The sequence below is a fragment of the Perna viridis genome, chromosome 3 (genome assembly GCF_037379345.1).
Source record: "Perna viridis isolate PV_CMFRI_1.1 ecotype Kerala chromosome 3, ASM3737934v1, whole genome shotgun sequence".
Classification (NCBI taxonomy): domain Eukaryota; kingdom Metazoa; phylum Mollusca; class Bivalvia; order Mytilida; family Mytilidae; genus Perna; species Perna viridis.
In genome coordinates this window covers 20599495-20627009 of record NC_142447.1, presented here as the reverse complement: position 1 = coordinate 20627009, position 27515 = coordinate 20599495, and the positions used below count along the sequence as shown (strand labels likewise).

The following is a 27515-nucleotide window of genomic DNA, read 5'->3' as shown; positions in this document are numbered from 1 at the left end:
GGCAACATGATTTTAGAAGAATGAATATATGAAGTTTGTTTTAATTTAATTTTAGGAAAATGAACACAAAACAACTTCTAGACATATGTTATTTTTGTAAACAAATTAGTATATTGCCTTTCAGTTAAGTCATGCGATATCATTTTATCTTATCTTTGTTATCATATGTTTGCGATTTCAACTTTTTTCTGCTAATCATAGCATCGTTTAAACTTTATTTAAATAATGAATCTTTCAGTCAAAAAAAGTTTTATTTTCGACTAATATTGCCAAAATACGTAAAGAACCTCGATGTGTTTTTATCATGGTAAAGAATATTTTTATATAACTCTAAAATCATTTCGCACTTATATCATTAATATTTGTTTGCTATTCTAGAAATAAGTCATTTTACAAATCACGAGTTTTCGGGACATTTCTACTTTCCTTAATTTAAAAAAAATAAGCATCTGTATTGCCAATTTTAGTAGAAGACTCAAAGCATTACAGTAAAGTTGTATTTGTAGTTACTACGCCGTCTCTACGAGTATTACGTAGCACACTGTATAAAAATCAAACAGGAAGTGATTCTAGCATTTCAAAAACCAACCAACAATCCACTTTAAATTTTTATCAACTGGTACTTTAACGAAGAAAGAATATGGCGTTGACTAGGTAAAATCGGAATTTTGTTGGGTCAGTATATATAACATGAGACAAAGTTTAATACGAAAAGTCAATTCAAATAAAATCATCGTATTACATGAAGTTTCTATATGAAGAACAAGGGCGAATTCAAAAGATGTCATAAAAAAAGAAATAGTTACTGTTTCTTTACATTTGAAATCCCTTTCAATATTTTTAAGAGCCGAAATTAGCGTTTAAGAACATATTCAAACAATTTTTAAACAATTTTTGCATGTAACAATTCTTAATATACTTTAAGTACAAAATAATGTTTTCTACAATTACAAAACGGCCATTTCTATGGGTCATATTTTCTATTGACCTTTCAAGAGTTTTATAACAGTTGTATACATAAAATATACCTTTTCTTCGTAAGGTCATTCTTACAAAGTGAATGATTAATCTTTGATAGAGAAATCAAAGGAACCAGGATGAACAGTGATCAGCAGAATATGATTCAAGGATAAAGGCTAGACAGGGAAATCAGACACAAATAAAAAATAACATGAAATAACCAAAATAACATGTGCAAAGAAACAGAAGTAAATGAGCAACCCGGACCCAACTAAAAGAATGAGGTATGGACCAGACCACGTGAACATAGAATGTTCAAGTACATTGTGATAAGCAATGAAGATATTAAAAATAAAAGTGTATTATATTATAATGATAAAAAAATAACGGATTAGGCTCAGAGCCAGCGTCATGCGTTTTCGTTATAGCCATTGAATTGTACTATCGTATTTATTTTTGTCAGTACTCTATTTAGACTCAAGAGGGCGTCTATGCTAAAACTACGCAGTTAATACCATTTTTTTTTACACTTATTTAATTTTGTTTTTCAATTTTATAACTACGTCTTATTTATTATTTGTACCCCATTGGTAGTCTCAAATAGCGACGCTCTAATGATCAAACATTTTATGCTAATTTAAAAAAACAATCCGAAGACACCAGTGTTTAATACAGTAAGCGTCCGTATATCATCGAAAAAACATGTTGTCAATTTCTTTAAATTGCTAAAATTGACCATTTATTTACAGAACACAAATCAGTCAATAATTAAAGATCGTCATGGAATATATTCGGAAAAGCGAATGTATACTAAAATGTTTATGGGAATATCATGGTTCTTGGGATAAATAAAATTAATATCAAGCCTTTGACGGAAATAGGAGCAATTCTTTGTATGCACTGGTTGAGAAATCAACTGTAATATTTGTGTGAAGCTTAGGAGTCTAATGATAACACGTAGAATTAGTATAGTAGTCAATCATATGTTTGAAGGTCCCACTTTGCAACGGATGCTATCATAATTTTTGTTCATTGTCGATCATGTTGATGCATTGATGTCTCATACTATTAAAATGCACATGGGACCACATGTACATTATTCACTCTATTTCAAGACTTCAATACAGGGTAGTGGTACTTTATTTTGGAATAATGTGGAGAAAAATGTATATTTTACCTTGTCATTCAACGAGTATACGTAGGTTGGTTTAAACTTGACATTTTATGTGACTTTTTACTTTGTTTATTCCCCAGGCTACATACTTGTTATTGAACGCATTTTGATATATTGATACATTTATTTATTTTGTAGCACATTAGTATAAAAACATTTTATCAAAACTGTATCTTTACTTTCATTCAATGTGCACAATGTATTATTTCACTAATTATACAATTACAGCCTATCATAAAAGTGCCAAGACCGACATTATGCGTCTTAAGCCTATTTAAAAATCAAATTTCATTCAGATATGATGTTAATTAACCGAAATTGTAAAGCTGATAGGAGTATAATTCTCGATTGATGCATCATGATTTTAACTGTTCTTTCAACGTTAAACACGTTTTATTTTGCAATTCAAATATGGTCCCTTATTGTGTTTTTTTGCTACAACAAAACAGTTCAAATAAAGTTTATATGAATTATAACTAACTTTATGAAAACTGGTTTGTCCCAAAATGTTGATATAGATAGACTTTATCGTTTTTGTTTTCTATAGTTTGTCCTTCTTGATAACTGAAACCGTAATTTTCAATTATTTAACGTGACAAAGTAAAATATTTTAAATTTACTCATCTTGCGTTCGGCTGTTATACTGACGATACTATTTGTAAATCGATTATATCACTTTTCAAGTTTGTAACTAGATGCTTAATGAATTTTAAGGTTTAATGCATATAAAAATGTAGCTTTACGTACTTTATATCATTTGAGAAATCATATTCCACCAACAATATCTTACAATATTTCATGTTGGCAATTTCAAAACTTTTCTGTTTATATTTTAATACTTTCTTTTTGTTATCACAAGCACTTTGTTCTCATGACATACACTTTCCTGGTGATGATAATAATGAACATCAATATTGTGTTAAAGCCTCGTGCTGGTCCAGGTGTCAAAAGAATAGGTCCGCAGCATCGCTAAGATTGTCGTAAAATGCGACTAAAAAGCGCTCAGAACCCATGCCTTAGATCAGGGTGCTGTACCCAAACAGCAACTGGGCTGTGTTCCACAAGTGGTTGAATGAGGGTACCCCTGGCATTCTACATGTTGGAGTCGACAGGCGGCTGTAATTCGAAAATCTTGACCGCAACCCATATTGGTGCACCGTGTTGAGAAAATGGTCACGTTCCTCCGATGTTTAATAAGCCCGTTGTGGTATTTGACAGGAGTAGGAGCCTCGGCTTCGGTACACGAGACCAAATTGCCCGACCCTACCCACCTCTCCCTATTTCCAGTGGCAATCAAAATTTGTCGGCCCTGTTATCCTTGTGTTTCATTCCATTTTTCATTTCATCATCATTTCATGCTCATTGCCCTGATATAGCCGTAATTGAGCTGCTTTGGTGTTAAACAGCAATCAATCAATCAACTTTGTATCAAATACAACATTAAGAACTTAAGAACGGTGTTGTGTTACTCTTTCACCTAAGTGGTTGTTTGAACAGTTTTGCAGTACAATAAAGCCTAGATAAAATCTGAAAGCTTATAGTGGTTGATCTCTTCTCCTTTTACTACCAATTAATCATAATATACTAATTTCGTATCAATAATTATACATTCGGTATTTAATTTCTGTTGCGCTACTGACCCCTAAACACTCGTGTATCGTTGCTAAAATGACACCAGTAAGCATTTCTATAAACACCCAACTCTTATTCTGTTCGAGAAAGTACACTTAACATAGAAAATCGTATCTAATTTCTCACTTTCATTTTTTAAATATTTCATACTGATTAATTAGTATATTGAATTACAAAAGTAATTATGCACTATTTCTAGATATGTTTGATAATATTTTCAATTGTTATGTTGAATTTTTGTGTAAGTTAAGCTCAGGAGTTAATAGAGCAATCATGGATACATTTTGTCTTTTGTAAAATGGCGTTAGGTACAGCTTGTCGTAGAATAAGTCAAGAACTTTAGGTATTGACCCTCTTGTAAGCTTAAATCTTTATCTGATTGACGGTCAATAAGAAATAACAAAGAATCGAATAAATGAAAGCAAAAGGAAAAACACGATAAGGGAGTAATATTGAAATGAAGCCATTATTCAACATATCATGAGACACAGACAAAATTATAAATACCAAAAATGTCCAAAATCTACGTAAAGCAGTTTTAAAAGCAATTTCAAAGGGAAGCCGCCAAACTTGAATAAACTACTGATATAATTCCTGATGCCATGGAATAAAAAAGTACGGAAAATATATTAAAACGAAAGATACAAAAGATTATTGGCACTGTGTGTTATATCTTAGTCAGGGACTAGCTATAAAAAGCTGTAGTATAAATTACTAAAAGCTCTCGCTAATTATCTATATTTATTTAAATAAACTGCTTATGTATTTTGGCAGTATCTTTGTCTATCTCATAGTTGAAAGCTCTTATTGTTGTATCTGTTATGCGCAATTTTATAGTGAAATGCATAAAAATTCTAGAAGTAAGTTTAAAAGAATCACAAGGCAGAAAACCAATGTATTTCGTGCTTTACACATTTTACTGTAAACATGGCAGTAATAAGTTTCATTTTTAGAAAAAAATATATACATATGGCACTAAATAAGAAATCTGTACTTCAAAGAAAAATACAAAACAAGCTCAACCAATAAACATGTTTTAACTAACACGTTCATCGTACCTGAATCTCGTCATTTTTTTTTCGTGTTGTTCCAATTTTTGATACCCTCGAACAAAAGTATTTAAATTGTTTTTTAGTTTCAATAATGTTCCTCACACATTCTCAACAGATACAATTCTGGTGGACCTAAGTTCCCCAAGGGTATTCACCAACCCAGTAGGTAGACTTGTCTGATACCAAAATAAATATGATTTTATTCATCATATGTATCGAAATTTCCACTTGTTCAAATTTCAAAATACCTAAAATCCTTTTATTGATAGACTGGCTTCCTGTAGGGTATGTAAGTCTCGTTCTAGTTTCATTGTCTTTACCGGAATTTACGAGAATATATAGGATTGTTATGTTTTCGTTAATTATATTATTCAAATAGCAAATATCAAAATACTTTGTTTCTGTTTTACACAGTTATGTTTAGTACCCCAGCTGAGTATCATGCAAAGTATGATTCATGTTTGAAAAGCCTCCATATCTTTATTTTGGATATTTTCTTTTAAATGTTATAGTTAACAGAAATTTACACGTGGCTATTCATATAACCCTTGTTGTATGGAGATACAAATTATATATTGAGTGTACTGTAGAATGCATAATTCAGGGAGATAGTTCTTTGTAAATAACACAAAGATAAAATAGAAACTCTTGGATTTTCAATGTGGATTATCTCTTAAGAGCAGAATGATTGAAATGAATAATTATACATTACAACTTATTGACCCATAAAGCAACTTAATAACAAAAAGAAAAATGTGTAGCCTTTTTGGGTGAATTCCATATTACAGAATTTGCATGATTCTTAAAAAGATTGCTACTCTAAACTAAAAATTATTCGTACAATAACAACTTAAAGAAGTATTATTCTTTTAGGAAAACGTTTTATTGAATAAAATATTTATATATGATAATAATATATATGATATATACTTTGAACACTTACCTATTAACCTGCATAATCAAGCCCTGTTATACAATGTATTTTCCTATCCAGAACAATTTTCTTGTACATGACGTTTTTGTTTAGGAAAGTATTATATTTCCCCTAATTGTTACCATCCGATCTGTCCTATGTCACACCCAAATTGACACAACAAAGAACGAAAGTTGCATTGTAGAAAATTTCATGCAAATTTGACAAAGTAATTATACTTTGCAAGTTATATTCATATACTAATATGTTTTGTATTCACGCTGTTTAAAGAGGATTAACGCATGGTTAATACAGCGAATTACTTTAATCTTTATAAAACATAAGATTTCTGTACCAAACCCGATAAAAGAAACCTTTAAACGACCTACAACAAAATTGTATGATAGAATCTTTTTTAATGGCCTGTATATTGTTTACAATACAATAATAAAGATTTATGGAAAAAAGTGTTAAGATTACGCTTCTATGTTTAAAATGCGTTATTCTTAATTTTGAAATAATTATCTGATAGAAATCCGTTTGTCAGTCATTCCGACTTTTGATATATACAGCAAAAAGTTTCATCTCCCCTATTCCATACAACATAAAAGAAAGATTAGAGTGAACGGATGCAACCCTACAGTGTATGCACTTCCTGCACTATACTATATTATAACTCGGTGCCTTTAAACTATGACAAAAGAAATACCATGTTTTATTTTGTAAAACATTTTCCTACTTTGCTTTGTATTCTCTTTATCGTCTTTTTCTGCGAAAGTGTGCTCTGTATCTTCTTGTATGAATCTTAATTCTAAATGTCGTCACTTATTACGAGACTTTGTTTTGTATTATATGTACTTATATACGTTCAAAACGCCTTGGGTGTTAACTTTGGCGTATTTCAGCGGTCTGTCTAAAACGGACGCCTAAATAAATTCTGCGTAATATTTACTCTGAGCTTAAATATTATGTACACAACTGAAATTAGAAACGACAAATCTCATCGTATACTCTTTCGACCATAAAACGCTAAATGTTACACCCGCAATACGGTATATGACAACTATGATATAATTGATATATATCTATATATATATATATATATATATATATATATATATATATATATATATATATATATATATATATATATATATATATATATATTTATATATATATATATATACAACGTCTCAGAATGTGACGACTCTATTCGCTTCACTGCTCCATCGGATCAAATTGATACAGGGAAGATATGTCAACGTATAGAAAGGTCTGAAAAATTCCCAACGATGTTAGAACTGTCAAATTTGCAATGCAAATTTTTGGTCATAATAACATCTAAATGAACTGTCCCGTACCATACATCGTGTACTAAGTTACTGCCTTAGATTAATCCTACAAGGAGGAATGACCTGGCCAGCGAAAGCTATATTTTTATGTAGCCTAGCTGGCCGAGTGGTCTAGGTCGCTGGACTTTGTGCAGGCGGTGTTGCATTAGATGTCACAGCGGTACAAGTTCGAGTCCCGCGGAGGAAACGACCAAAAATTTACATCGCAAATTTGACAGTTCTAACATCGTTGGGATTTTTTCAGATCTTTCTAAATATATATATATAATGTCAAGAGTAATCAAGATTCTAGCGGATATCAAAAGAATGTAATCGAAAGACAAAGACCAGAGATAGAAAACAGACAAACACAACAAGGAACATGAAATAACCAAAATAATACATAAAAGTAAATGAGCAACTCGGACTCCACTGAAAAGTTGGAGCATGGACCAGCTGCAACGATAAGGTAAGCATCCTCTACTTTTCTAGTAACACATAGAAAAGGCCCAGAAACGTACAAATAACTATTATACAAATTCATGATATTAAGCACAATAAAATAGCAGGTAAAATAAATGAGGTTAAAATTCTCAGTTTTGACTATTCAATATAAAAGTCTTATATGAATAAAGAATAATAACAACTAAACCACTCATAGGTAAACTCTATGCGATAGACAAAAGGAATAGTTACAAGAAGGAATGTCCATATAAAAATGGTAATACCAAGGCAAAAATCTGGAAGTTACTTCAATCCTTTGTGAAATTGTTGTTTAGATTTACAGTAAGAACATAACAATATTGGTAGAGTAGGAGAACATCTGCACATCTTAGCAGTCTAAAATGTGGGATTGTGCTAGCCATTTCGTGTTGTTTTTCGTTCTTCAAGCCAATTGTTTTATTGTAAATAAAGAAATATTCCTTGATTATTCGATCTCTTTCAAACACGCATAATACCGTTAATCTGACTCTCAGATCATACATGTATTTATGCACATACATTGAGAACGAACATAGACAGACTTCACATATCCCTAGTGTCAAACTGTTCATGTTTCAATCTACAATGAAAAGGTTTGTAATCCAGTTACATAGAAATAGCCTGTTGAATTGTAATAGATGTTAAACTACTTGTGAAATATGTCAGAGACAAAATACTAAGCTACGGCTAATAACGTGGTCAGCAGGTACAATTAGAGGGTGTATTAAGTTAATCTAAATCGCATTTAAAATGTTATTACATACACAATAGAATTTTGATTATAATTGTTCTTGTGGCATTAAATCCTCTTCACGTTTGAAAGACCGCTTAAATTTTGTAAACAGTTTTGTTATGTCGACTCTTTTACCTATTCAGAAAAGAAATACTTAAATAGATCATGGGATTGACATTTTGATCTGAATATTTTACAGATATCAAATGAAGCTCTTGCCTTGCTTTTCATTGTTATATACTTTGATGCTAGTTGTGTTCTATTTAATCAAACATCTTAGTTTTATGAAATATACCAGATTTTAAATGATTTTAATTAGAGTGAAATAAGAGGCTGTTTATATGCAATAGCGTGCAAAAATATGAAATAACAAAACGCTATAGACATTATATCTGATTTAAATACTATCAATTCTAGATGATTAACTTTGTGAAAAGCGTGTTTAATTCTACACGCTCCCGGTCTGTTATCACAAGTAAAGATTAAAGATACAATTTTGGCACAGTTCACTATTCTGAACAATACATGAAGTTAACACGATTAAAAACAAGCTTTGAGCAGACTAAATAACCGTATAATAAAATGCATAAATTTGTTGCGTAAGTTACTGTGCAATATCTGCACTTTCGGTTGTAAAGTCGCCTGCATGATGCATATAATTATTTCTTAACCAAGTAACCTCTTTGTATATTGTGAAAAAAAAAAAAAAAACAAAAGTACAAGCATACTATTACAACAGAATTTGTCAACAAATTTTCAAACAGACATCTGAATTTCTCTTAAAATTAATGTTGAAAAAAATCAAGTTTAAAGTCTGATAGTGATCTTGGTTTTATAATCGCTTTCAAAAGATGAAACAAGCTGGTACAACTACGTTTTTCAAACTATCGATCCATATAGAATTCTGACACTGCCAATGGGATAAAAGATGCAGAAAAAACATCCGAACAAACGATGTGTTTGTGGTCTATTTATACATCTTATTATTATTTCACTATAAAGATTTGTATTTTGGAAACAATATGTATTTTTCTCTTCTAAAATCAACCAAATGAGGAACGGGGACTCTTGTAAATGACTAATTTCATGTTCAACGTCTTCAATTTTAATCTCAAGAGTGCATCAGCCGAATAACGAAGAAGAAACTGGTTATTTGGTCTTTAACTGAATTAAAGTTTCAATTTTGAGGGCATTTGACAGCATAAATCATCTTCTGTTTGATTTATATAAAAACACTTTTTTTTATTTTTAGAAAAGATCACTTTTATAATTGAATAGATATATTTGTAAATATCAAAGATTGTTGCAAAAAAGTCACATTGACTTACGTTTTTAGTTAGGAAAAGTGAAACGATGGAATATATTGATAGAGTGAGTCAGTTAAAATATTAAATTTCTATAACTTTTATTGACATGAGTGTTTCAGATGCTATACAAAAATCATACAAATGCATATAGTTTAATACATGTTTAAAAGAGAAAGAATATAATTTGAAATTATACGAAGATATAAAAAGCCAGTATAGGCAAATACCAGACAAAGTAAGGAAAATAATTCATACTATGTATAGAGATGTTTTGTTTTGTTTTACTATGGAAAATAGAAATATAATCAACGTTATTGCATTATCCATTGTAAAGGCACAATTAGAGCAAGTGCATAGATTACATTCAACTGCATATTTGTGGCTTGCCATACAAAATGCATTTAATTGAATCTGTCAGCTAAAATACATGATAACGGAAACTTAGTGCATAACTAAGTTATCTACAAAGAGCAAAGGAGACAAAGTGACTTCAAAGGTTTAGTAGAATTACTTGAACATGCAGTTTCAATACAAAAAAAAAGAAAGAAAGAGGAAATAAAAAAAAAACAATGATTGATAAAAACACTATTAAAAGATAAATGAACTCATAACGCCGACAAATGAAGATCAAGATTTACTTTAAATGGAGTAATAATACACAACGTTGGATCAAACCCATATTTGGCGACATACAGTTTAACAATTAATCATATCAACTTCAATGTAAAACATTTACGTTTTATTAAGGACCAATTTAAAATATCGTTGCAAGTTAGTTATATAATGACGAATCTTTATCTAATTGTTTAAAGTAAAACATACTTTAACGACACATTATTTAATATTTTCTAAATTGGAAGTTTGAAAAGTGATTGGATGTAAACAATTTCGTCTAAAGTATTTAATTGTCTACGGCCATTTATATATCGCAGTGCTTTTTCCGAGACGCGACTTAGAGGCATATTGTGTCCATTTGGACGAAGATTAAATATCTTTAGAACATTTCGTTTGTTATTACAAATGTGATCCTATTTGTTTAAAGACATATTTGCACCTCAGTTATGTCAAAATATTTCGCTCAATATACGTACGAACTCAGTATCGTGTATTGAACTCCAACCTATTCGCGGAAAACGTTTAGAACATTATAAGATAAATGTAAAAATAAATCCGTCAGCTCTAATCCAATTGTGTACAGATTTATTATAACAAACATCGTTTTCTATGACAAAACAATGTTAATTTTATTGATAGCAAAGCTATCATTCGGTTAATATCTACAAGAAAGTATAAAAACACGCTTTGGAATACTTGATTAAAATAAGAATTACTGTCAACCTTAAATGGCATAACCCATTAATATTATATCTAACGCACATAAAGCTCTTTACATGCTTGTTTCAATTATCCGATATATAGGAAAGTAGTATTAATATTATGATATGGAAGTCAGTGTGTTAGGAAATATTTACCATCGCCTAATGTTGATTTGACAAATGCTAAATTTAAGACTTAATCGAATAACACTCTGGACTCAATTCTGAAAGAGTAATCAAGGGAACCAAGGTTATAGCGGTAATCAAAAGAATGTAATCCAGGGACAAAAACCAGACATGGAAAACAGACATACACAATTAAGAACATAAAGTAACTAAAATCATACATATAAAGTAACAAAAAATAAATGAGCAACTCGGACTCCACTAAAAACTAAGATAAATGTAAAATGAAATAGCAATATTTTGAAAAAAAGTTATAAGAAGAAGACATAGGAAAACTTCTATTATACAGATGAATTACATATATTGTGAACGTTCTCCAACACATGTTTGGATAAAAAACGAATGGTATTATGATATAAAAGACAGAAAATATAAATTTAGTATTCAACTGACATCATCGATCAACACGTGAAGATATCAACAACTAATCATGAAAAGTTGTATTAGAAATCGGTTAATAACATAAGAATTATGTAGAAAACTCTTATTGTCTGATGACTGATACAATTATACAATAGCTCAATATTGTGAAAAAAAAATCAAACATAGGAATGACAATACAATATTGTATTCCCACGATGATACCACAAGCAAACAATGATCGCATAGGAATTCTAATCGTGATATTATTTTAAAACTACAATACAAGGTTCACCATTGTTGCTCTGCAATAAACAAATAGTATTGTTGCATCAAAGATACATCTTCCATATGCTTAAAGTGATTAAACGATTAGTACTTTGTTTTGACATCTGATCTGTCCGTCTTTGTTTTTGCAATGGCATTATTTAAAATGATGTATTAGGCTTCTTGAACGATTATAAGTTTTATGACAAAGTTGTTTATGATGCATAAAATTAAGCTTGGTTTACCAATAAGTAATAACAATAAAAAGTTTAAGACCGACCAATTTTCGAAAACATACCGTACGAAGTCGTGACATAATCAACATTTCTAATTACGGAACATTTTTTTTCTATTTAAAGTCGGCATCTGTTACATTTTTAAAAGTATATGTTAATCTAAGAATCATGCTGAGATAAATCGATATTTTGCCAAAGAGTAGTCAATGGATCAAGATAATAGCGGAACAAAAAATAAAAAGATAAAGACTAGACAGGGAAAACAAGTAAAAAGAACAGAAAATATAAAGCAATTATTGAAATAGCACAAATTCACCTTAAGTGTCCTATCAGTGTTTGAGTAAAGACAGAATTTGAGAAAGTGAAGCATCAGTGTGCTTGAAATATTTTAACAGTGGAATTTACCCAAAATGTATTGACTGCTTCAGCATTTTCACAATTTTTAAATAAACTAGTATTAGTATTTATTTTATCAATTCAGAAAGTTATTTGCATGATGTTTACAGACAACCGTACTTACTGACACTTTATATTCAGACGTGCAAAATAAGTCTGTACAATTAAACTCGACCATGACCATTCTGAAAAATTGTAATTCATTTAGGCAGAGATAGGAGAGAATAAGTTGATAGATTCTCCGAAGGTTTACATTTTCCAGCAAACAAAGTTTTTTTTGTTGTTGCTGAAGATATATGCTTATATTTTTACTTCAAAATTTTATTCTTTAAAGACCCGTGCAAGTCCGGATGTCAAAAGAATAGGCCTGCAGCAGCTCTAAGCTTGTCGTAAAAGGCGACTAAATAGTGCTCAGAACCCTAGCCGGGGTGGAATGGGGTACCCCTGGTGTGTTACATGCTGGGAACGTCAGGCTATAATACGAAAACCCTGCCCGCAAACCATAGTGGTGCACCGTGTTGGGAAATATGCCACGTTCCTCGCACGTTAAAAAACCCTACTGTGGTATTCTCCCGGAGTAGAAACCATAGGGCTCCGCCACAGGAGGCTAAATTGCCCGACCCTACCCACCTCTCCCTGTTTCCAGTGGCAATCTATATTTGTCGACCCCATTGTCATTGTGACCCATCCCATTTTTCATTTAATGTTCATTTTATCATCCATTTCATGTTCATCGCCTGAATATAGCTGAAATATTGGTGCTCGGGCGTTAAACCCCAACAAACAAACAAATTATTCTTTAATCATTTGATCCAGTTAACAGAACAGAGAAATATCGGAGGTCTCAATAAAATTTCAACACATTAAAAAAGTAAGAAATATCATTTTAGAGTACACTTTCTCTACATTTATTATTGAAAGAAATAGGCAGAGCTGTGATTATGCCAAAGTACTTAAACTCCGCCGCATTTTATGCATCTGTCCAAAGTAAGGAATTTCTGGCCTCTGTATGTCTTGTTTTGTTTTCACTTTCAGTTTACTCTTATGTTGCTGAAGTAAATAGGGTCCACTTTTTCGCTGTATCGAAATATATGTTGATTTTATGTTACAGCGTACAACATATATATAGAGAAACAAACATTGCTTGAATTATTTGAATAGTGTATAAAATAATTTATGACTTCTAAAGAATAAATATCCAAATAGGTGAATAAAATCAAACCTAAAAGGTGCATTCGTAATATTTATACTTTTGTGAAAAACTCAATATATTAAATGCAATTCAGAAAGAATGCAAAAAAATATAGGTTAGATGTCAGGTATTGGATTCTTAAATTTGGAGCAAAATATACGTCAAAATACCTCCCAGAAACATTAGGGAACAGGTGGATTAAACTTCTATGAATTATTGAAACAGATTATTTTATCAATAAAATGTATGATTGCAACAAATGGCTCAAATTATGCATGAAGTATAATCCTTATTAACCTAAGTTTAACTTTGGAATTTCAGCTTGTCATAGTCACTCTGTAGATATCGATGATATTAAATCACTCAGTTGGTAAAATGTTCAGAATTAAAATGTTAAATAGGTCATTAATTTGCAATATCATTATTAGATACGTGATAGAGTGTCAAAATAATTATAATCTATTCGGACCCGCCTTGGAGTTTGTTCCGCAATTTAGTCTTTTCACATATAACATGCCTGATATAATGATGCTCTAGAAAGTTTTTTTTGTTTCGTTTACTGAGCCATGGTTCATAAGAAGACTCTCATTGAAATTTTACTAATCAATGTTTCCTTGAAATTAAAAAAAAAAAAATTGAGAAAAATAAACACAATGATATCAGCAAATCTAAATTTATTAAACATATAATATATTTTGTATATTGAATGTCTTATATTGGATTAGTAAATAGTTGTAGCAATTGGTCTAAGAGAGAGTAATCAAGGGAACCAAGGTTATAGCGGTAATCAAAAGAATGTAATCCAGGGACAAAGACCATACACGGAAAACAGACACACACAACAAAGACCATAAAGTAACAAAAATCATACATACAAAGTAACAAAAGCAGATGAGCAAATCGGACTCCACTAAAAACTGGGTGCATGGACCAGGTGCACCGGTAGGGTAAGCGTTCTCTGCTTTTCTAGAAACACCCGCCGAGTTTCTAAAAGAGGAATAAAGAAAGTCAGAAGTCATTAACACCATATTAGTTTTGGTTCTGCTTGAATAGCTTACCTTGCGCTTAAAAAAAAACACAAATGCGAAATATCTGTATTTGACGTTAAGAAAATTAAAAGGTGTTGGGATATGCTTCAACAAATCTAATCGTAATATCTCAAACAAAACAAAACAAGTAAAATATTACAGTGCTACAAGAGGGAATCCATTCAAAATATAGCAAAACCAACGGAACACCTAAAAGACTACGAACGTTCACATGGTATACGGAGGGGAATATTAGGTTCTACAAGAGGTTATTCAGATGCTGCATCTTGGGCGACATCCGGATTGCTTTTTGATGAAGGTTATTTTCAATGAAAGAAGGGAAAACATTATGCAGAAGCGAGCAATCACACCATAGTGGCGCGGTAGAATTTTTACCTTTTGACAGCATATGCATGTACAAGTTATTATTTAGTAAGCCGTATAGAATAATTAAGAATGTTTCTTAAAATAAATTACTTTTTGGCAAAACAATTTATCAATCCTGAATAATTAATCATTGACATGCAAAAGAAGGAAACACATACCACAAAACACACTCAAAAATGTGTAAAATGAGTACATGCAACATACCCCCTTAGAATGCAAGTGGTAATACCGAAGACAAATCCAGATGTTGCATTTAAAATTTGACATTGAGTTGAAGTTATAGTCATCACGCAATACATTGTCTTTTCTATTTACATCTATCTAAGGCAGAACAATTACAAAAACGTGTTGACAAGTGGTGATAAGAAAACAATGCATGCGATAAAAATTACCCACTCAGCTTCATTGTTTTGTAACAATGAAGTTTATGAATGTCAAGTTAATTCTTTGACGACACGGTCATTGTTTTACTTGGAAGCGAAAGAGTTATTGTTAAGGGAGATAATTCAACAATCGCGATGATATTTTGTGATACGTGCGGCATGTTCATATATTGTTTTTTTCATATTAAATGTAACTTTATCGAATGAATAGTGTTGCCTCATCTAAGAACCCCAGGGTCATAATATGATAATTGTTTTAAGTCTTGGCAAATAATCTGTAACGTGAAATGCATTTGGACCCACACCAAATGCATATGAATTGTATTAAATGATAGTTTATATTTTTATATTGAACAAACCAACGTCGCATCATTATGTCAATTGCAACTTTAATGTCTAATTTAACTTAATAAAAGTTTCAGTTCAGCGCTGATTAAATCTATACTTCTTATATTAATAAGGGTATATAAATGATGATATTCTAATTAAAAATATGTTTCCTTATAGATGTGTATTTGTTGAATAAAACACAGTAACTATATGGTATATCCATTATTTGTTTTTCTAACTGCAAAATTGAGAAAGGTTATATTTCGTCCATGCACATAGCTAAAACATATGGAATGGACAGAATCTTTTTATAAATTGAGCATATGAAAGGTTTCGAACAGTAATAGAAATGAAGCATAAGTGTATACACATTTTTACGTTTGGCAAATTATTTTCACAATATGTTTCCCAACTTTTCAACGTGAGAACATGCTATATTAAAGTTAAATATGATATAATGATCTTCCGATAATTTTTTGATAATGTTTTGGTACTATCCTGAGAAGATGACGTTTGCAGTGGACCGATGCCAATGCCAATACATGTGTCACAAAGCAGGAATATATTTGACAAATGACAAAACAGATGGAAGTCGAAGATGTATTGATTCACTTTCTTAGTGTTGTCCAAATTATGCTGTATTGCCTGACGTCAGAGCCAACATTTTAATGGATTTTGTTATGTTATCATTCGTGTTATCAGTGAAATGATACGTTTGTCTTCTTCCTTGAATTTTATTACTGATTCTAGTATTCTTTTTATGATCAACTTGTCGAGTGTTTCTAGAAAAGCAGAGAACGCTTACCCTACCGGTGCACCTGGTCCATGCTCCCAGTTTTTAGTGGTGTCCGAGTTGCTCATTTGCTTTTGGTACTTTTTATGTATGATTTTAGTTACTTTATGTTCTTTGTTGTGTATGTCTGTTTTCCATGTCTGGTCTTTGTCCCTGGATTACATTCTTTTGATTTACGCTATAACATTGGTTCCAATGATTAATCCTTTTAAGAGTTGAACGATACAAACCGTAGCAAAGTATAGTCCGTATATTTTTATGAGAGAAAATTAAACAATAATAACAAAAAAAAAGATTAATATAAACCAACAAAAATACATGTAACACAAACAAACCGAACAAAACCGAATTGTGCAACATAACAATACAAAAAAAAAAATCTTCCAATACAGTGATCAGAGAAGTAGAAAATGAAGAGAAAATAATTAACACAGTAAAATACAAAAGTAAAATTAAAAACTGTCTTACTTCATGTTTTTGTTCGTATTTTTATTTTATTTTTTTTATTTAGGGGCAAATTTAATACTTCTTTTTGGCAAAAATATCCACTGATAAGCATCATCTAATGTCAAATGATTCCACACAAATACACACAGACACACTACTTGCCTATATCTGAAGAAACTAACGTGAATTTTAACATCTAAACTGTTAAGTTTAATTCCTCTCTTCTATGTTAACACTTTAAAGACCATTGTTGAAATAACATTTAACTTGAATGTTTCTGTAAAACAATATATCTAAAGGTTAAAATCCAAAGATTATAATCTTCTTAGCTGGGTTTAGTTCCAAATTTTGAATCGATTAAATTGGCTTTTTGAGTTAATGCTTTGAATATCGCATGTAGATGAGGCATATGTATGCATCCTTATTTAACAATAATGATCAATGTCAGACTTTTAACAACTACGGCATGCATATCATTAAAATAAACAACTTTACGGTAGATGAAATATCAATCACGCCATAACGTCAACATTCGAATATGCTTTCGGAAAACAATGCCAATCAAAAGATTTCTTGCATTAAGACTAAAATTTTACCATTTTATTATTTCATTAAATGTCGTGAAAAACACTACTGACGCGTCGGGGACGTACATACCACGCACGTTTATCAAAAGACAAACTTATGGAACAGGAAAAAAAAACGTTTCAGATAAGTTCAGAAAAAATACAGCATTTGAATGATAAAGTTAAAATTCAATGTTAAGAAAAATACTGATATCAATAATATGGAAAAATTAAAATAAATAGACAACTATGTTTTTTTAAAAACCGATCGGTGCTCGTAATGTTTATAACACTGCAGCAAGAATATAAAATAAAGACTTTCTGACATTTGTCAGATATCAAACGATTTCAGATTTCAGGTATTAATGTAAATACATTTTGTTGTTTTGCGTCCCATTTTCTTCGAATAATAATAATTATACAGTACCAATAATAATAATAATGAAAACAGTAATTATAATATATATCTAAAACAGTAAACAAGTTAACATCCTCTTATATCTAGGTAAACTTTGTTATAATATAGTTACGACCAATAATTCATCTTTCCTGGGGGAGCAATAAATAAACTGGGCCAATGTTCATCTAGGTCAAATAGCTTGACTTCAACACCTGTATTTACGAACAACATGGTTACTTCAAATGAATGAGATTTAAAACAAAAAGACGATAACTCGTTTACAAAAGATCCATTGACCCTCCTCTTTATGCAAACTATCAGTTATCGTAAGATATTTAAGTCTTCAGAGAGGTGATGGTCTCTGTAAACGTACAGTTTGATATATGTTGATATATTTCTGATAAATAAACGTGTGCTTAATACTCTAGCATGAATATGATCTGACGCTTTTCCAAATATGATGGTATCGACAGATTTTTAATAATCAAATTAACTTATGACAATTAAGTTATTTTTACGCATGCATTGTCGATTGTAAAACATGTCAGCTGAGAAAAAGTCTTTGTATTTGATCGTGTAACTTAGCGTTGAAAAGTTCAGAGGTAGTTCATCACTTCAGGGTGCGTATATGGCCATGATTTATAATTTACCAATGATGTAGTTTTTTTCCTAGTCGTAGTTTTCTTTAGATCACCACTCTATTAAACTTTACATCGTTTAATTACCGAGGTTTTTTAATGATTTTACGATTACACTACGAGAGATATCTCTCCTGCCGTACAGAGTTTTGTTATCGTCATCGTGTCAATCATTTTCCATCTCTTACAAATCAAGTGAAAATACCGAGTTATAAAAATACCAATTTGTGACATCAAGTTACTTTGGGATAGTGTAAAGTTCAGAATACAATAGCATTTAAACCTATGATTTTTCAAATCTTTACACTTCTATTTCCATACTCAGTTAAAAATCCGACTCAAAAACCTTATACACCGTTGTTATTCCAAAGCAGGCGGTAATTCTAGATACAAGTATGTAGCACTTGGTAGAGAGTCCTCATGCTAAGAACTATTTTAAATCATCTTCCTAATATAACGAAGAGGATGTTTTCAAAATGCTGATTTTTTTAACGACAACATATTTGTTCAGTGTGGTGGACGCGTTTTTCAACAAACGGTCTGCATTCCAATGAGAACAAATTGTGCTTCTCTACTTGCTTACCTATTCATTCACTCTAATTAGGCTGACTTAATAGCTGATCTGATCCAAATGAAAGAACATTATTTGATATCAGTTTCAGTTACATAGATGACGTGTTGTGTGTCTCTGTCTTTGTCCCTTGATTACATCCTTTTGATTTCCGCTAAACTCTAAGTTCCAGTGATATTCTCTTAAACATATTCATAAAACGTATTTCCTGTGCATGAAACGTAAGCTGCCATACAGTTCCTTAGTTGATTCATTTGATATATTTGGTCAAAAATGGAAACAATTCTTGTATTATTTTGATTTTTTTAACGACTTGTCATATTAGGCGAACGCAGATTGTTATTTTTTAACTTCATTGATACTGTGATATTACTAGCGTCGGTTCATTAACTGTCAACGAATCATATGTAAGGTTTCAATCAGTTAAAATCTCGTATTGCTACTTACTAAAACCAATAGTTACAAACGAAAGTAAAATATTTAAAAAAAACATATGTAAATACACCAAACGCTGACAAGTGGATCGGAATAAGGATATATTTCAAATGCTCATACTAATTGGCCAGAATACCAATGTTTAAAAATATTTTACACTCAAATCAAAATATCTGGAGAGAAATGATTTTAATGTTAAATTCAACTAAAGCATTAATTGTACAGTGTTTTGCAATTCAAAGGAAAGCTTCTGTATTTGGTGTATATTATTCACAATAGTCTTTTTACGGACCGTAATTTCGTTTCTATGTCAACCTTTCTGACACTATTTCTGGATGACATTCGTCATAATGAAAGAAATGGGAAAGTGTATCTTGTACAATTATTAATCAGACCATTAATTGAAACGTATATGTTTTGCAATAATCGGGAAATAAATAAGGTAAAAGCGCAGTAAAAAATAGTAATTTAACGTGTAGAGAAAGCCATGACTGATCTGTTAACTGGTAAAGTGACCTCCTATACAAACATTTTAAACGTTTCTTTAAACGATATATTTTATTTACTTGTAAGTATATCTTCGAAGTTTCCGACTGTTGCAAATGTGTTTAATCAAATTCAATAAAAAAAACAAAGCTGCTACGGATTAACAGTAATCCAATTTAAAAGGTACCCTCGTTATAAACGTGACCTCTAAGATGTAAACCATTACAAGGCATTTTAAAGCACGACTCTTTGTTGTATTCCAATCAACAGATCAAATAAGCGATAAAATATCCTGAAACTTTTCAAACATCAGGAAATCACAATAAAGGAAAGCGCATAAACCTAAACTATATATTATATTGGGAAAATTTTATCATCGTATTTCCCATAAGAAATCATTGGGAAGTTTTGAAGCAATGACTGAAATCTTTAAAAAGAAGAAAAAAAAAAATAACAGCTGTGCCTCAGTTTAAAACTTTTCATCTGTACAATAAAGTATGTTTGAGGGCATATCGATGTAAAAAAAAAAAACAAAAAAAAAAAAAACAAAAAAACAAAAAAAAAAAAAAAAAAAACAAAACATGTCAATGTTCTACAAAGTTCTTAAATGCATGACATATTTCTATGTCGGAAATATCGGTCTCGTGCGTTAACAGATTAAATATATCAAATTTAAAGCCTATTGCAGCATTTTAACCATTATCTATATTCTTGGCCGATTTGAATTATACCATAGCTTACTATATCGAAATTGTCAATGTAACAAAAACTCAAACCCCTTAAATATTACGCCGTCAATTCTTGTATTACACATGGTAGAGCGTGCAGTCCTGGATTTTGGCTGTCTATTACAGTATATTTGGTTTTTTATTCAATTAATTTATCTATTTTGATATTCCTATTTGCATTCAAGTTCCTATGCTGCAGATGCAATGTTACTCATTGGAAATACGTGAATATTATACGAAATTTGCAATATTTATATGAACGGTATTTCTTCTACGTATGCCTATGTTGTTTCTATGTGACTTTAGCTGAAGATGTCGGTTTATATTCTTGAATTATCCAGACTATTATGGAATGACTGATATTTATTGTGCCGTCTATGAAGAAATAACCTCAATTATGTGGTGCACACTAAATAACCAACATAGCAGGTTACTGTAAAGTTTGCACATAGGTTATTTCAAATAGACCCCCTCCTCCCAAAAAATAGCTTTCCTTATAATTCAATTTTAGATTCAAATTTCAACGACTTTATCGTCAGAAAATGTTGGTGACGTGATAATCATATTCCAAATTTGGTTTGTGAAAAATGGACAAAATTTTTATCCAATCAAAAAGCTTGTTACTTCTGAAATTAAATTATTATAAGTTAAATTTGTTTTTAATTTATTATAATTTTCCGTTATTATAGTAGGCCAGTTTGTTACGTCAGTTACACTTGTATTACAATAACGTTACAATTTTAGTTCAATACCATGATGAACAACTATAATTTTATACAGATTTGTTGTAGATTTCTCATGCTTAGATCTGTTATGTTATGTTTATATACCTAAATTTGATATTGACACAGTAACAAGCAATTGTCATTTTTTTAATTTGTTTTAAAGAAAAGAACATGGTAACTATAAAATTCACAAGATCTATAGCAATATATTTATGATATTTTTGAATAGAGAAGTGATTTTTTGTACCTTGTAGTTAAAGATATTCAAGAGTTCCATTTTTTTTAAGTTCTGAAGGTCCAAAACAATAAAAAAAATATCATATATTTTAGTTTTGTTTATTTTGACATGTGTCCATCTTTTTGTTACTGATTCCTATATTTTTTGTGATATGTGCACTGATATTTGCATTCTTAGTATTTAAACCCTATAACCACACGTTTTCCTTTAACCCAACAAGAATGGAAGGTGATTTCTTATGCTTCCCAATATATTTTCAGATTAAATTGTCCCTTTTCTATTACCAACATTTCATGAAAACCTTTTGCTTTGACAATATATCAAAATAAACTTCACAATATATTTTCAGTAATTAAGATTGGTGAAAATTAAATTAGTTGGATCACAAAAGCCAAACTTGGATTTATCTTGTATCCTGTGACAAAACGGAGATTCAACCAAGAAAATACCATTCTTAACATGATTTTCCAGTACTGTCTTTACAAGAATGCTTTAGCCTGTATCTGAACGAGTGTTGAAATCTTGTTCTATAAGATTATAAAGTATTGTTAACTTTTATTGTCGATTATGTTATAATAACCAGAATATTAAATAAGCCCATGTTGTTTCACATTACTTGAATCCAAGGAGCAAATATTCCCGTGTGGTGTAACGAGGTGCATAATCGTTTTATGTTCCGCTTGTATTACGCGCAAACCTCAAATGTTTTCCATGAATCATGCGTGTTGAGATATAGCGTTTGTTTCCATTTTGAATGGACTTTTTCGTAAATATTTTGCTTTTTCAAACAGTTGTTTTGTTCTTGGTTACAAATTCACAATTTTTTCGAAAATATCACAGAAGAGCAAATGTGCTACACAGACAAGCAGGTTTGCGAAATGCTTGATATCCTCATTGATAACATATTTGTTACATCTAGAGGAGCTAGCTATTTTTCAACAACAAGTTAGCATTAAAATGGGCACTAACTATGCTCCTCTCCTGGCCGATTTGTTTTTATATTCATACGAGACTGAATTTCGTAAAGACAAAAAATCGTAAAGAATAAACATGTAAAAGAAGCTTAACCCTTTAACTTTACATACAGTTGTATTGATGATATATTGTCCATCAGCAACCCTTCTTTAATAAATGGTTAACGTCAATATATCCACCAGAGCTCGAGATAAAGGAGATTACAGAAACAGCCTGTTCTACATCTCGAATTTAACAACTGTGGTCATTTCAGCACTAAGATTTATGATGAAAGAGACGACTTTAATTTTAATATCATAAATTTTCCTTACCTGTGTAGCAATATTCCTTCATCTTCTGCATATGGTGTTTATATTTCACAATTGAAAGTACTGACTACTCTGGTACGCCATAGATACCTGCGTAACAGATTCCTGAATCAGGAGTATGAGGAAATGCGTCTGAAAGGTCTCTTACAAATTTCATTTTTATATATCAGTGCTTAGTTGAAATATACTCAGTTTCTTCTAAAACAATGAGTAATGATTGTTTTTTGTAAAATGTTTTTTTGTGCAGATGTGACCGCTGATTTATCGATTATGAAAAAAAAACATGCAAATGCTTTTTAATTACCACTGGTAAAGTTACGCCGCAATGGAAGAGGAAGGTTTAGCGCGCTGTAAAGCCTAGATTTAACCCGTCATCTCGTCTGAAGTGCCTGTACCAAGACGGGACCATTGCGGTACCAGCTGTCCCGGTAGTGTAATATCTATTTTGCCAGATTTAGATGAATCGGATTAGTGTTCGGTAATTTTGCTGTGACCCTTATCAGGTCAGTTAATTGGAATTCAATACGAGATGTCCTTATCGGTATATAAGAAATATGTATTGAAAGTTAGTAACTTGAGACAGGTGTTAAAATGTAAGTCAGCTAGAGGTAGTAATCAACAGTAGTCAGTTTTAATACAAACAAAACTCTTTAATTTGATTCCTGTATTGAAATAATCTTTAACAAATAAATTCATAAATTGAATATTACTCTAAATGTGCATGATTATTTGTAATAATTACTAATATAATATCTATACTCTTATCCAATGCAAATCTCACTAATACAGCTGCAACATGCATTATAGACTATTGACAATAACTGATTGACAAGTGACGGTAAGGTCACTTTTCATCAATATTATCGAATCAATAAATATAATATTTGTTCTATTGTTTTTGTGGTCTTTTTATAGTTCTTCAATTAGTTTCAGGTTTTTTTTCAATATTCCTAGTAGAAGCTTTGGTTCAGATATAGCTTCTAGACATGTAAAGATTTCAATTTTGAGAAACAGCTCGAAGCTAAAAAAGAGTTAGGCGGAAATCCGTCACAAATAAATATCGATAGAATGATAAACACACTGATAATAGGGTTACGAAAGGACATGAACAGGTACATAATATACCAAAGGATAAGCTGAACTTGCTCCACCTAGACCATTCCCTTAGGCAGAATTTCTAAGTTTTATTATATGAAAGGTACTTACTGGTGATGAAAAAGGCGAATCTTTATTTGATAGTTTGAGGTTTGGAATGGTTTATAGTCTATCAAACATTGATATGCACCGGTCGTTATTCTGGTCTGGTTTATTTGATCCACTACTAAAATGTAAGTAGGTATAAATACGAGACAGTTTGAGAATTTGACGTACTGAGTCTGTCAAATTAGAAGACATTGAAAAAGATAGATATAATGTAAAAAAGGTAAGAGTTTACAGAGAGAAATGCTAATATCAGAAGTATACAAGAACCAGGTAATAACTCAGAAATTTCTGGTTTAAGCCGTGGAAATGGGTTTAATCAGAGACGCTTAAGGCGAGGACGTGGATATAGAGGTCAAGGGCAAGGACGAAGTCGAGGTGGAGGAAATATGCAGAACGTAAGTGAAAGACAAGACCAAAGTGGAGGTAATTTAAACTGTTAGGGATCTCCAATATAAGGCTTATTGGAGATTTTCAAGAATTAAGCCCTACTTCATATAGTTTTAGATGCAGAGCGTCTGTATTGGTGACCTTGGTTCATAGCTAGAAAGGTTGGTTGGCAAAGCAAATGAAGAATATATTTGTGAGAACGGTGTGAATGCTAGTCATTGTTAGATAGTTGTTCTAAGTTTCAACTATTATTAGCTCAGCATCGCGAATCTCGATCCTGTTCCTCTTGTTAAGGAATATAATGAGTTCATACTTTCAGTTGCTGAAGGGACGTCAAGAAAGAATTAAGGCGCCATTTTGTCCCTTTGTTAGTTGTACCAGAGACAGATTATATTTATTCTGTTTTTAATGGAATTGTACCAACATTTTAAGGTATATGAAGTCATATGATATAAACAGGACAAAATTAGATATACCTAACACATTGAATACTGCATTTTCTGCATTTGATTTTTGTATGGTTAGTATCTGCTAATAGATGACATGTCAAGTAAAGTCTAATATCTGTTAGTTGAGTGTCAGGTATAGGTAAAGTCTAATATCTGTTTGTTGAGTGTCAGGTATAGGTAAAGTCTAATATCTGTTAGTTGAGTGTCAGGTATAGGTAAAGTCTAATATCTGTTTGTTGAGTGTCAGGTATAGGTAAAGTCTAATATCTGTTAGTTGAGTGTCAGGTATAGGTAAAGTCTAATATCTGTTTGTTGAGTGTCAGGTATAGGTAAAGTCTAATATCTGTTTGTTGAGTGTCAGGTATAGGTAAAGTCTAATATCTGTTAGTTGAGTGTCAGGTATAGGTAAAGTCTAATATCTGTTAGTTGAGTGTCAGGTATAGGTAAAGTCTAATATCTGTTAGTTGAGTGTCAGGTATAGGTAAAGTCTAATATCTGTTAGTTGAGTGTCAGGTATAGGTAAAGTCTAATATCTGTTTGTTGAGTGTCAGGTATAGGTAAAGTCTAATATCTGTTAGTTGAGTGTCAGGTATAGGTAAAGTCTAATATCTGTTAGTTGAGTGTCAGGTATAGGTAAAGTCTAATATCTGTTAGTTGAGTGTCAGGTATAGGTAAAGTCTAATATCTGTTTGTTGAGTGTCAAGTATAGGTAAAGTCTAATATCTGTTAGTTGAGTGTCAGGTATAGGTAAAGTCTAATATCTGTTAGTTGAGTGTCAGGTATAGGTAAAGACCAACAATGTATGCAGACAGCTGTTACAGAGGAAACTTACAATAGTGTAGGCAATGTAAGTGTTTGTCCTAGAGTAATGAAGTTGAATACAACCAGCAAGAGTAGGTTATCCGTTAGAATATTAAACATGACGGCTTGGTTAGTAAATATAGAGCCAAAATCAATATTGTGCGGTTCAAAAAACGTGAACGTAATTCGAAATGATGATAAAGGCCAAAGAAGACATAAAACGGCAAATGATACTTTGTCGAAAGGTACGAAGACTGATACTATCTTAGAAAAACTTTTTGTAGATCTATCCCATTCTTCAGTTGACAAGGGTAAGTTAGATGAATTGATCTGGCGTTCGAGGTCTCTCCTTTCGACTGTTCCTACCGACTTTACTTTATAAATAGAACGTGAAATGAAACTAACTGATGAAAAACCCTTCCTAGAGATGTATGGGCGAATTTCTCCTTGTCTATTTAAAGAGGTAAGGAAACACAAAACTTTAAGATGAGATGCTTGAAGAGGAGGCGATACGAAAGTTTCAGGTCCTTTCTCAAGTAATGTGGTACTATAAAGGAAACCAGATGACGGGTCACAGAGGTTTTGAATTAATTTCGAAAAATTGAAACTCGCACTATTGGTGACAATTGAAGTATTCCTAGAATTACCTAGAATTATATTATTTGTCAGGTTTTCAATTTTATAATAAGTTAGATCTCCGATCAGGCGATTGACATTGTGGAATGAAGAGGTCATATTATCAAAAGACGGCTTTCTATCTTGGATCATTATGGTGCAGTAGGCTACCTTTTGGCTTGCAAAATGCATGTTCTGCGTTTCATACATTAATGGACCGTTGTATGGGTGAGTTACATTTATCAGAATGTTTGATATACTTGGACGACATGATGATATTTTCACACACAGTAGATGAACATTTTCAAAGTTGGAGACTTTATTCAAGAAATTAGAAGAACAGAATTAGAAATTTTTCAAGACAGAGGCTATGGACAAGGTAATTGAGACTTAAGGTTACAGATCACCAATTCCACCAATGAGCATTTGGAACGTAGGCAAAAATAGTCCTACGCCGAAATTACCCCTGTTCCTCATAGTGCTGTGAAAAAAGTTCTCATCTTATTTAAAAAATTTAAACAGTTTCTGAAAGGAAAAACATTTCTGTACATTTTATAGGTGGATTTTGCTTCTTGTGATGTGAAGCCTAATCTCCATAATGGTTTCTAAATATACCCCTATCTTGTGAAAACACTGCTAACCCTACATGCCATTCTGAGGATTGTGAGCTGGCATATGTAGAATCATGCTGATATATAGTCCTCTGCAGGTTAAAGTTAAGGTAAAGTCCAGAGAAGCCATTGAATATTGTTAAATTAGCACAGAAGCTTATGGGAAGTGGAATTAGTGGTTTCTAGCCTTAACGTCTCAACCTGTGTTGGCATACGCAGATTACACGTTGCCATTCAAGGTTCATATTGATTCTAGCGACTGTAACACCCTGTGTCGAAGCAGTTTTGTTGTCTCAACAGATGCATATGCAAGATGATTTTAAAGTGTGTATGAACAATACTGATTGAGTACATGAGCAGATGTCTGATCCATCAATTCGAAGTGTTATAGAATATATTCTAGGTTGTGAATCTGTTATGAAAGATTGTGGATGAAATGTTGTTTTCGCCACTTTATAGTTTTTACTTGTAAA

At 31.4% G+C, this 27515-nt stretch overlaps 1 protein-coding gene across 4 annotated transcripts in view; it reads right to left on the bottom strand.

The window, feature by feature from the left end:
- LOC148621390 (exoskeleton protein RP43-like) overlaps positions 1-17208 on the bottom strand; it is a 28466-nt gene extending 11258 nt beyond the window's left edge. For 2 of the 4 annotated variants that reach the window (XM_088575682.1, XM_088575686.1), the window contains exon 1: positions 12471-12565. In XM_088575682.1, the coding sequence (XP_088431808.1) occupies positions 12471-12550 (80 nt within the window). In that variant the 5' untranslated portion in view covers positions 12551-12565. Of the gene's footprint in view, positions 1-5761; positions 6030-12470; positions 12566-17068 lie in introns of those variants that run through there. The other 2 variants (XM_088575684.1, XM_088575683.1) reach the window with 2 other exon arrangements.
- Between the last annotated feature and the right edge of the window lie 10307 nt (positions 17209-27515).